Source organism: Anser anser (assembly GCF_964211835.1).
Source record: "Anser anser genome assembly, chromosome: 1".
Lineage (NCBI taxonomy): Eukaryota > Metazoa > Chordata > Aves > Anseriformes > Anatidae > Anser > Anser anser.
Window position 1 is genome coordinate 3,639,810 of NC_139720.1, and position 12,470 is coordinate 3,652,279.

Genomic DNA, 12,470 nt, shown 5'->3' on the forward strand with positions numbered 1-12,470 from the left:
GGCTTCTGCTATTGCTTTTTGTTGCAAGCATGTTTGGAGGAAAAAAGAAGAAACTTCTTCAAACTCCAAGGTTATCAATGCTGGAAACTTTTACTAGTATTTAACTTAATGATTCTTTTTTAAAGTTCTATATAGCAAGTTATAGCAGGACAGCAAGCAGCTTCTCCAGTAATTAGTTGGCTCAACAACTGCGTTTCTGAGAAGTACAGTATTTTGCTTTCAGTCCCTAGGATTTCTATTACGAAGCTATTATTTTAGTAACAGGACTTCACTGTGTTCCAATCTAACCAACCTAAGAGATCATGAAATGGAACAGCTATTTTGGATACTTTGCCTGAGTACAATGAAGTCACAAGTGCCAAGACTGGCACAAGTATAAGAAAAGATTATTTTCTACTCAGAATGCTGAAAAAATGCATTTACCTATCTTAATGAATCGACAGGGGAACATCTGTTCATCAATTTTATGCTTCAAGGTGAATGTTTCTTTGTTATAATCATTCTTTAAGCCACTGTGGGAAAAAATAAATAAGGTTACTAAATTTTACCTTGTATTTTAGGACTAGCTAATAAATGCAATCTAGGTCATGCCTGAAATGCGATGCTTGTTTCATATTACTATAAATCATCAGTACCCATGCTGGACCAACGCCTGGACTGCTATCCACCATCTTATCTCCCTGGGAGGCAGCACTGGCTAGTGGCTTCAGGGGGAACTGACATCAGATCAATGGTGCTGGTCTGTGCCAGCGTCCCTGCGACTTCGGCAAGCAATCTGAATCACGCTTCCCTGGGTAGGATGGAGGCAGACTTATCACACTGCCAAAGCATTTTGTGATCCATTTCTGAGCAACACTTTTTAAAATATCAAATATTTGCTATAGCTTATCAAAAATCCTAGGTCCATTTCTACTGAAGATGCAGCAACAGGTCCCAAAACAAGGATTTTTATTGAACTTGTGACATTATCTATCAGTAATTACTATGTCACTAAAATCTCTTCCCCCAAAGTTCGAGCAGCAATAAAGTGAGGCTGCAAGACTGGTCTACCTAAAGAAAGGGAAGGGACGGGGAAGGCTGTGGCTAGTCTCTATATGGCTTTGAAGAATACCTGCAACAAAGAACATCCCATGTTTCCCCCCTGGCTGTTCTAACTGAGTAAAGATCATGTACCCCAGTACGTTCCTCAGAGGTGGAGCTTCCTTCTGTAGGCCTCCAAAACTAGGTCTTGCTCCCTGTTGCTCTTGTACTCCTAGATATTTAAGTATCATTTCCCTTTCTGAAACAGAAAACCCCTTAAAAGGCCCTTGAAAATTTATGTTAGCAACTACTCAGAAGCTCACGATCAGCCTCGAATAGCCAAAAGACTCCTTCATTACTCCCTACCAGTACAACTACTGGACCAAACTAAAAAAAAAAAAAAAAAGGAAAACAATGGTTTTCTATTTTCTTATCTGATTTATTTACCCATTTGAAGCAAGGCAGAGCAGCTGACCAGCCAGAGCTTTACAGCTGCAAGGAGGTTCTTAACATAGGCAGGTTACTTGTGCTTTTAAAAGCTTCTTGAAGTTACCCACACCTGGGGAATCATTTCTACTGCGCCTCAGGCACAAGGAAGAAAGGAATCGCAAACACAGCAAAGTTGAACCTTGCTCTCAGCTCTTTCAGACCTCCAGGAGTTCACTCTCCACAAATCCTCTGTGGTTAGGGCAGGATAAGGAAGGCTCCCTGGAGCGAGCATTGGGATTGTTGCTCACTGACCTGACCACAAGCACAGGGGCAGCTAATTGTAGGATCACAACAACAGCTCTGTTACACTGTCTGCTCGGGAGTGAAGGGGAAGAGCTTTTTGGTCCAGCCTTTCTGATTACCTCAGCGGACGAAATCACGTCTTACCTGGATAAGAGATCTGTCATGTTTTCCTCATTCATCCCACCAAAGACTTTAAACTTCTTTAAGTTGCAGACATGCGTTTTCTCGTACTTGCCAAACGTGATGCTCTGGACTATGGCAGGTCTTTCAAGTTTCAGAATCAAATACTGTGGAAGAGAGAACAGTGAATTTCAATATTAAAGCCAAGGCTGCACAACACACCAAGGGAGAAACAACGCAGCCTTCAAATATTCAGTTATAAAGCCAGAAAAAATGAAAATTAAGATGATTCCTTCCCCCCCCAATTATCATATTTTCTCCCTAGTTCTTGGAACTAACCAAAGGCTTTTTAGGAATATTAGTTTTTAAAAACCTATCCAGGAAAAAGATTGGGTTGAATTGCCTATTCCTAGCATTGCTATTCAAGGCTTACATACATTCCTTCAAGTTGGATGCAAGACTTCCTGAGATCTGGCAAATAGGATCAAGCTAAGGAGGACGATGATTCAAACGCCCACTCCAGCCTGAAAGGAAACCTAAACTGAATGCACAATTAGATAAATACAGCATGTTCCACATGCTAAGAGAACATCAAATTACTTTTCCTCTCTAGAAGAGACTATTTAACCACTGAACACAGACTAAGTTTGATTTGTGGCTAATGCAGGAGCCAACTGCTTAATAACCATCCCAAATAAAACCCAACCACTTCGCTGACAATAAAGGGCTTTACACATATAATGATGAAAATGTTCTCGCTTCGAACATTTGCTCCCCTTTACACCTTTGCTCACCTTTACACCTTTGTCCCCCTACAGCACACAAACCAAAGTCAAGTAACTTATTTTCAGGTCCCAGCTGCCAGCTTCCCCAGCGCTGCTGGAGGAAAAGATCTATTCCACTTGAAAACCATACGCAGAGAAGCTTTCGCACCGTCCATCAGGGACCATCGAGCACCAAGTTTATTTAACCTTCCCCTACAAAGCAGGTCTTGAGGGAGCCTGGAGACATCCTGCTTTGCAGGATACACCGAAGTTCATACCTAAAAACAAGGTGGTTAATTGTCTTCCCTAATTTCTCAGAAATAAGAAGCACACAGCAGAGAAACGAGACAAAGCGCAGAATCCCAATTACTCATCGCCCTGGATTTTGTTACAAAACCTTATGATCGAGGCTACGTTCCCAGCAGACAGCTAAGGCGCTGTGGAACACCTCCCACTGCAGGCACTCCTGGTGGCCCCTGCCTCCGAAAAGGGGCGCTGCCAAAGCAGCGTGATACAGTATTTCGGGTCTTTCATCAGCATTTAGCAGTTATCTGCATGCTTCTGTAGGTCCTCAGGAGATACCAGCATCGCTGCACCACTCTGCTTGTGCTGCGCAGCTCCATCGGTGGGGCAAGCTTACCCTACAAGTGCATCTTTGGGGTGAGCAACAGAAGAAACTTTACCCGCTATCTACTTCTTGGTCCTTCTGCCATGGCCCTATAAAGTAAGCAATTCTGAACCCAAGGAGCAGTACTAATAACATTCGAGAGCATCAGGATAAATGTGGAACCTTGAGGACCTCAAAGAGCTTAGCTTAGGAGAAATACTCCCCCAAACACCATTTATCCCAAATAATGCAGACAAGACCGGTACCTATTTAGAATAAGGAGGAATTGCTGCCAAGGATCTTTGCAGCAATTCATTTTTTTTTTCAGATTGAAGAAAATAAGCCAGTATCAGCAGTGCGAGGATGCAACGGAATAATGTTTTGGTGCTCTTCCAGATATTTTAAGTATTTCTATGAACACTTTTTAGCACTGTGCCACCCATCCAAATGTGAGGACCCAATGTCAGTTTAACTAGCAGTTAAGCCATGCTTCCATCTCAAAGTAATTGCCAAACTTCTTAAAATATATATATATATTCTATATAGAAAACTGCTGAAATAGAGAAAAGGAAGGGATGAGCAAGAGGATAATCCTGGAAGAGGGCAACACCAGATCCATGGCACAGCCCACTGCCAAAATTCCCGTGTGGAACAGCCAGTACGCCCCGACATCTACGAACTCCTCCTCCACCACCGCACCCTCCCTGCAGCTTTCTCCCAGCGATGAAGAAGTGACGCCAGCACTACCAACAGCAGCGACTGCAGTGCTTTAATCTCCTTGGAGTCGCAGCCCTCACGCCTGGGTCGCGGAGACAGACTTTCTCAGCCACCCTGCAGAAGCCTGGCATGCTCTTCATCCTGCGTTATTCGATTCTTACCCTACATTAAGGGAGAGAACTCCAGGGCTGCAGTTAAATCCTCTACCTTGGCATGCACGTCTGAAACGGAGCAGGGCACGGCAATTACTCCCCGCGGCCAGCAATTAGTCCTCGAGCCTACGGACGGAGGGGGGGAAACTCTGCAGCCGTCCCCGGGCTCCCACGCACCGCAGCGCTGCTGAGTCACGCGGGCATTAGGAACAGGCACAGAGGCTCAAGACAAGCTCTTTGTGAATTTATCTCACTGACAGGGAACCAAAAAGCAGGTTTGCTTCAAAGCCTGTGGCCTGATACCTGAACCTATCTATGCTTTTTGTAGTTTAATAGATATGGGGGTGTATACACCTGTATGCTTATACAACATACATAAAAATACATCAACACGTGCACGGTTTAATGTATGTATATATACACACACGCCACTATGGTTACAGGCTGCACATCTCACAGATGTCCAAAAATGATAAGCATTGCCTCGAGTGCTGCAAACAGCTGGCTGCAGGGATGCTTTGGACTGTTACCAGGATTTCAGACGCGACAGACTATCCTCTCTAGCTTTGAGAGATGCGACAGAAGAGCACGTAAGTTCAAATTATTTATTAAGCCTGGGGAGAACAAGTTATATATATTTGTCTGAAACCTCACAGACTTAACCTCATAACCTCCGAGTTATATAACACTTTCCAGTCCTGCTGCTCTAAGCAACGTCAGTGCATTTAACACCCGAGTATTCAGGAAGTATTCCAGAAATCCAAATTGGAAGCTCAAGTGTTTGTTCATTAGAGGCACGGCGCACTGACATTAATTGGAGCAACTGCACAAAAACCTCAGCCTAATTGTCGAGCCTCAAATTACCGCCCTTGCAAACAAGATGCTACAAAGCATGAGAAGAGCAAGACTTCTGCTCGGTGATTAAAAAACATTTGCAAGCAGAGATGCACAAAGAGCAGAGCACGGCGAGTCACGTACGGCGCTTCAGCACCTCGGCAGCCGCTTACAGGCACCCAGAAAAGCGAATCCAGCCCCGTGGCACCGGGAGCCGCAACGAATTCCAAGCTTTCCCGAAGCTCTGGTCTGCGCTACCATTTGATGACAACCATATGCACGCTTCTGCATCACACAACCGAGTGTAAATTTTATTAATGGATTTTAAATTAGTTCCTGATATGATCTGCACAGCAGGATGGGAATCGAGAGGGGAAAATTGTTCTTCTCAGATACAAATTCTGCGCTGTTACAGCATGTGTAGGATGTTAGCGGCTCTCCCCGAACAATTGGTTTCAGTTTTCCATCTCCGAATCAAATAAGCTCGACCGGATTCCAAACCGTACTGTGCAAGCTGCCTGGGCAATTAGACACGCATCACATTATATTAACTTATTTCTCTTTAACGTTTTCTGCTCATCAACCTTTGCAATGCAGCGCTGCAAACTTGTTTTGTGTTTGTTCTTTGTTTTTTGTTTTTTTTTTTAAATTAGGGAGCAATGACATTTATTTTGCGTGTGAAAATAAAAGCAGAAAATAACCCAGATCCTCGGCAGGGGCTGTCAGCAGCCACTAGGCAAACCTACCCAATGTTTTTGCAATTAAGCTTCTGTCTTTTAAAACACAAAGTCTACCCTTTTGTTCTGCACGTTATTAATCAAGCCACTATGGGTAATTAGAGGTTCTCCTGCACGCAGCCTCCCAGTTAGACCACGGCTGCAGCCATCGGGACGCACACGGATGGCAGGGCCGTGCTCTTCAGCATTACCAGCCTTGCTGCTTCACACTTCCCATGTAAGAACTCCTTCAAAAATAGAACTACCAGCCCTCTTCTGCCCGAATAGGTTACTACATAACAGGTTTGTTATTGAATATGTAATTTCTGGGTCATTCTATTTCAAGGCTGAAGACAGATATCTAGTTTAATAAACAGAAAAACAGCTGTCATGCTTCCTTCCACTGGCACTCATTCATAACTCGTGGCTTTCATGGCCTCAGGAATGATTTAACTCTACCATACCCACAAGCTAGGCAGACGTTTTACTAAATATAGCCACGGGGCAGTACTTCAAATATCCAGACTTCCACTTTCATTTTCTTTTCCCTTTTCAGGAAGTTTTAGTATGGGCTTTACCACGCTTGCTGCAAAGCGCAGATCTTTCCCTGAGCCACTGGACAAACTCGGAGCTTTACAAACTCGTGCTTACCTTAGCAAGGGGAATGCTCCCAAAGCAAGGTGCCTACAGGTGTTATTGCTTCAGTCAACAAAGAAAGGGGACCACTTAATACTAGGGAGTGATTTTTACCTCTCAGGCAGCACAGAACATCGCTTGGGCAGTGAGTTAGTAAACCCTCACATTAAGGTGAGGCACACGGAGGAGACAGACGCCAGCGATTGGGGCTGCCGCGTATTAAAATATCTCACAGCGTGTGCCAGCGAGCTTGAATGGCATTAGTCCTCACACCGAGTCCTAGCCTTAGCTTCAGCTAATAAAGTTTGAGACAAGGCAAGCTTTATGGCACTGAGTTTTTGTGCACTTCCTGTCCCAGACTATTACGGCCGCCCACGCGCTGTAACAAGTGCGTCACTGTAAAAGCGACCAATTTTGAAACGAAGCGGTGCCAACACAAAAGCCATAAAACGCTTCGCAGCTTCACTTTCCATAGGATGCTCCGTGTTTATCTTGGGGATTAAAAATAATGTGCGTGTGTGCATATTATTGCTGGAATCTGAAATACCCATTTGCTAACGTAAAGCGATTAATCTCACCCCAGCCTCTCTCTCCACCACGACTATAATTCAGTCAATTATTACTTCAGCTGAAGTTTTCCCAAGCTGAGATTCTGCCTTTAGAGCTTTTGTGAAAACGGGGAAGCAGAAAGCTTGCATAAAAGTTTTACCTGCATTAAAGTGTGGCAATCACCGTGGTTCAGAGGTGAAAAACTTAAGATTTCACTGTTCAGAGGTGCAAAATCTTACCAAATGTGAAGTTCTTTGGTCACATATGAGACAACATAACTTGGAACAGTTTCTCCGCGCGCACAGGAACAGCAGAAACTGCATTCTTTGCACGAAGGCTTCTGCGAATTTCAATTCCCTGTTCCCTCTTCCCAGCTGTTTTTACAACAGGTAAGTTACACTGGCAAATTTGCTTTAAGCGAGTAATTAAACACTCAGGTGAGAGGCATGAGAATACACTAAAATACATATTAGGAGACACTGCAAATAAATAAATGGACGACTAAGCAGCTTTTTATATTCTCGCTGCTGGATACAGAGATTCAACTAAGAGGAAACCAGCAGGACCATCTTTTCCTCTTAGGCAGCCGGGTTTTTTGTTGTTTTTGTCTTTAAAGAACACAGAACACAACTTGGACACTGTCTTATCTCGACTGCCACTATCTGGATACCCTCTATACACACATTTAATTTTTAACTCTTCAATCAAAAGCTTGGTTTGCATTACTTGCTTAGCGTGCAGGGCAGCGCCCAGCTCTGCAGGGCTGGATTCAGTAGATCTGCAACAGCATCTTCATTCACGCCATATTCAATGAACAAACTTGCCGGAAGATCTCTCTTGAACAAGTTTATGTAGTTTGTATTTAAGTGATTCTGATTTTAATCTACTTGCTTGATACAACCTGGATCACTGCTTGGCAGCTTTAAGCATAGGATGGGAATATGTTAAAGCATCCAGCCACAAGAGATGAATTTCTGGTCCAGAATCAGTTTAAGAACAGAACAAAACATTTAGGATCCCTCAAGAAAACAAAAGGCAGACCTATGAGCACCTTGGGTCAGTCTAAAGCTACACCACAGCCAACCTCGCCTTGTGAACTGACGGAAGAACCCTAAGAAACTACACGTTTTCTGCACAACAACAAAAAGGATGGCACACTGAGATGCAACACATGCTCAAAACCCATTACCCTGCAATCAATAGTTCCTAGACAGATTAATCCATAGCTTGAAGCAGTTTTAAACTCCCTTGCTGTTTAACAAAATATTTACATTTAAAAAAATCAAATTAAAAGAGCAGTAGACGCACACAGGCATCAAGGGGATCAAAGCATGTGAAAAATTATCAGCCTTGACAAGCGGGTTTATGAAACATGCCAACAGTATAGACAAGATAGTTCTCTTCCCATATTAAAAAACCCTCACTTTCACAGACAGCAGTATAGAAAACTATCACGAAAACTAGGATGAAAGCCTTTCAACTGGATGGGATGACCCCGCTGTGATCTGCAGCTGCCAGTGAAGAGTACAGATTTTTAACACACCTTCACAGCAAACCAAGATTTACCTAGAGGAAAATTCCCAAGGCTAAACTCATGAAGAATACTTGAACTAAACATGCTTATTTTCTATGCACAGGAACTCTGTGTGAGAGATACCCCCAACACATTCTGCTGCACATCAGTACTTCAACAAAAGAACTCAAAACACCCAGCATAACACAGGAAAAGTTAAGCAAACAGGACCAGAGCGATAAGGCGTAGATCTGGCATAACGAGAAGGGTAACACACTTATTGGGAGGAGGAAAAATTAAGTGAAAGGGTAAGTATATTTTTCCGGATAATCTAACAATGTAATTATAAGGAGAAGGCAAATTAGAAGCTAAAAATCAATACAGATTCTATTTTAATAATCACCGATTAGCCATCAGCAGAGGTGACATTCATGGCTCTTTTTAACAGAGGCTACATTCCTAAGTGTGCTATTAGGGGAAACAAATACAAGCTCCTTAGATCTAGGATTCAAGGCCAGCAGCCTACAGCAGTCTCCAATAGCACGAACAAAGGGGGACCTGCACGCCTCATTAGCAGCTTAATCTAACCGTAAGGTTAGATTATTTCCAGCGTGACTGTGATTTTCAAGGATGAAACGTGAAACTCTTCCCCTGCAAAAATCTTTCCTTGAAAGATCGTGAAGAGATTGCTGGAAATGTAAATACCTAACGTACCAACATGTACTGAAGTGAGAGGAGGTAACTTACAAATGCATCCAGTATAAGTAGTAGCAGACTGTATTTAAAATAAAAAATCCATTGTACCTGAAGTTGCACAAGAAGCTGTACAGGAGCAGAGATTCGGGTGCTTACCTGGGGAGGATAATTGCTTTCAGAAGACCATCTCGAGGACTGATCATTAGGCTTGTCCACCAAAATATTCCTAAAAAGGAGAAGCCAGAAGTAATTTAAGTAACTGCCACACTGTATTTACATCGCCAGTAAGAGCTGTCAAACACAGAGATCAATAACACTCCCATGCAACTCCCCAAAATGCTGGGCAGAGACTACGCTTCTCCCAGACCCATTAAAACAAGTCTCCAAGCCATGTGGTTGGGAAATGGAATTTCACGTTGCGAAATAAAAATCCAAATTGTGAAATAAATGTAAAACAGATGAATTTACGTAGGCCCAAGTCTGCAGTGAAGTGGAAAAAACGGTCTCATTCACCTCGACGGGGTAGGAACTTTTCAATGAGGTTAAAACCGATGAGCAGCAAGGCAGATAGCGAGCCAAAAGCTGTCCCTTACTAGACAGGCGATACTGGAACAGGGAGAGTGAGCTGCTAACCTACTTAAGTTTTGCTGGAGTGTGGAAGATGACCGTCTAACTCACGCCAAATTCGAACACGTATTTTTCATGAGCTACAAAGCCTAGAACAACGCACAGGAAAGCAGAAGTTTAACTCTTCACCCAGCAAAGTAAATCTCTTAATTGCCTGCGTACAGCTTGAAATAGCACAGCCTTGGGGTAATTAACAAATTCCAAACAGTGTTTGGGCCAAAACAAAACACATTCATCAGGATAATCCTTATGAAGGACCTCCCTTCCTCTTTCCTGTAACAGTACAGTAAGGCTCTTCCCAGTTCACCTCCCAGATGAAATTAAAAACTGAAAACTAAAAATAAAAAAAATTAAAAATATATAGTTACTCCTTCCCCTGCTGGCAAGGTAACAACGCACCACCTGCTGGACAGGGCTTACAAAGCTCTACCAAGTCCAACTCACAAACTTGCCAGCTCGTAAAACTTATGTAAAAAGAAGGACGCAGTCATCAAAAGGCTTATGCCATCTCCATCTGCTGTGTAGGAGGAAAAGAACACGAGCATCTGGATTACTACAAAGGACCGGAGGAAAAAAACGCTCGTATGAAAGCCAGGAAGGGAAAGAGGTTAAATCAGAGGTTGAGCATTACCAGGCAGAAATTAGCTCGCTCTTTCCACATCGGGCAGCCCAAAATCACCACACCAGCAACGGGATCCAGGCAGTCCCGCACCGCGGGGGCACCTCCGAGCGCCGACCCAGCGGCTGCCTTTCCAGGACACGTGCCACGACTTCTTTTTTACAGCACAGGAAGAAAAACTCAACCTCCCTTCTGCTTTAGCTAGCTGCCATCACAGCAGGGCACTTACTAACAGCAGTGCCAGCTGATTTAGTCGTGTATGCACAGAGCATGCGTGGGAGCAGCGCACGGCCACGCGCTGCCCTCTTGCTCAAACCCCATCAGAACAGGAAAGGTCAGGCCGTTACACTTCCAGCTGGGAACATCCTGTTTGTGGCACCAAGAGGCTCAAGTCCTAAAGAAAACATAGCTCCCGCCTGTCTTAATTCCAGCAGGGACAAATTCTACCAGGAGGGGAGAAGTTGGAAGCTGCTAAGACACGCAGATTTCGAACAGAAGTTGCCAGCCGCAGTGCTAAGTCACCACCAGAAACCAAAAAGCACTTGGAAGAAGAATCAAACCGCAGCCATGCCATGCCATAGGCAAGGTGAAATGACACTTTGAAATGTTTTAATGCATTTTAATAGCTAGAGAGAGAGAAAAGGCTGTATTTGAAGGAGATGTGACTCTTAATGGACATGAAGGCAAACAAAAATGTAACGCTGTCCGGCTTTCTCCTCTTTGAAACTTCAGCTCAGCACGCAAATAACAATTCACCCTACAGAACGTGTTTTATTTATGATATTACATTTGTTTAAATATCACGGGATAGGCCCTTCATACACTGAGCAACATTTGCAGGAGCTGGCACCGTCACGCGGTCAGATAACGCCCTGCTGGAAAAGAGGCATTTTCTAACTGGGCCAGAGCCCAAAGATCGTATTTTTAGAAGCGGATTTGTTTGCTTCTCCAGGTCAAAGATCAGTTTGCCACAACCAACGAGGAGCTCATTCAGGACAACCAGACAAGATAAAAAAATCCTTCTGCAGAGAGAGAAGAGGACCGCGTAGCTCTCGTAAAATTAAAGTTAAAAGGAAATTTAAATCAGAAAAGCAAGCAGCATCGAGAAAGTTATAAATATGTTTAAAAATACATGGGTTGTTAGTTTATTAGGATTAAACAAATGTCGAAGACAGAATTTGCTATGTACAAAGTTAATCTACCATCGTGGTTCGGGAAAATTTATGGGCTCGAATACTTGGAGGAGTTCAGGCATTCCTGAGACAGCGAGAAACAAACGTCTCCTAGTGACAGACGCCTCTCGCCACGTAAAGCCTTCACTCCGGACACTGCAGAAATCCTACACGGCACCTAGAGGCACGCTTCCCAGATGTGACATCTCAATTAAAACCTCTGAGAAACTTCAGAGGTGCAAACTCCACCAACTCGATGACCGTCCACGCAATTTTCACGAGACGTTAAAGAAAGGTATTTGTAAGCCCTTGAGCTACTCCACGTACTGATACCGTTGTGCCGGCTTTCTCCGTGGAAAAAAGGGAACTCATTAAACGTGGTTTGAGATAATTCATAATCAGAAGCTGTAGATACAAGAGCTAGTCTAGCATAAATCTACAACGCTGCCAAGAGGGACTAGTCCACCCACTCGTGCTTGATCCTCCCCCTCCCTCCACCAGCAGCCGTAATAAAAAAAGACTAGCAGAAATAACTTCTTCAGTCGCATGAGTTCTCCAATTCTGCTTACCGTTAGTGCCAGCATAAAAGGGGCGAAAAAAAAAAAGAGGATAGGATCTACTGGCATAAATTCCCAATGCCACTCTCCCATAGTGGAGTAAGTACAGGAGAAATTGGCTGGCCCAGCACGCCAACAACTCCGTGGTTACTCCTACCCCACACCAAAAGCTAAGCAGAGGGAGCTTCTTTAATTGCACACCACCAGCAAGAACATGTGCGGAGGCATTAGGGCGTGCCTTAAATCCCTAAGCCAGCTTCCTTCGAGGCTATTCGCGTCTCAGGTTTTATTGCAAGCGCTCCCATCATCGAGAAGAGAAGAGGATGGTTGTGACCACGCTGAAACGCTCCTGGCAGAACCGACGGGACGTTTCTTTTTATTACCCGTGCACACGCTGCTCTCACAGCTGCTGGAAGTAGATAAATTCTCCGTTTCCCAA

The 12,470-nt window shown here is 43.9% G+C and overlaps 1 protein-coding gene across 1 annotated transcript in view; it reads right to left on the reverse strand.

Moving 5' to 3' along the window:
• MKLN1 (muskelin 1) overlaps positions 1-12,470 on the reverse strand; it is a 94,265-nt gene that overhangs the window by 70,562 nt on the left and 11,233 nt on the right. The window contains exons 2-4 of the mRNA XM_083830601.1: positions 9,213-9,282; positions 1,897-2,039; positions 424-512 (exon numbers count right to left, since the gene is read on the reverse strand). Of these exons, the coding sequence (XP_083686727.1) occupies positions 424-512; positions 1,897-2,039; positions 9,213-9,282 (302 nt within the window). The remainder of the gene's footprint in view (positions 1-423; positions 513-1,896; positions 2,040-9,212; positions 9,283-12,470) is intronic.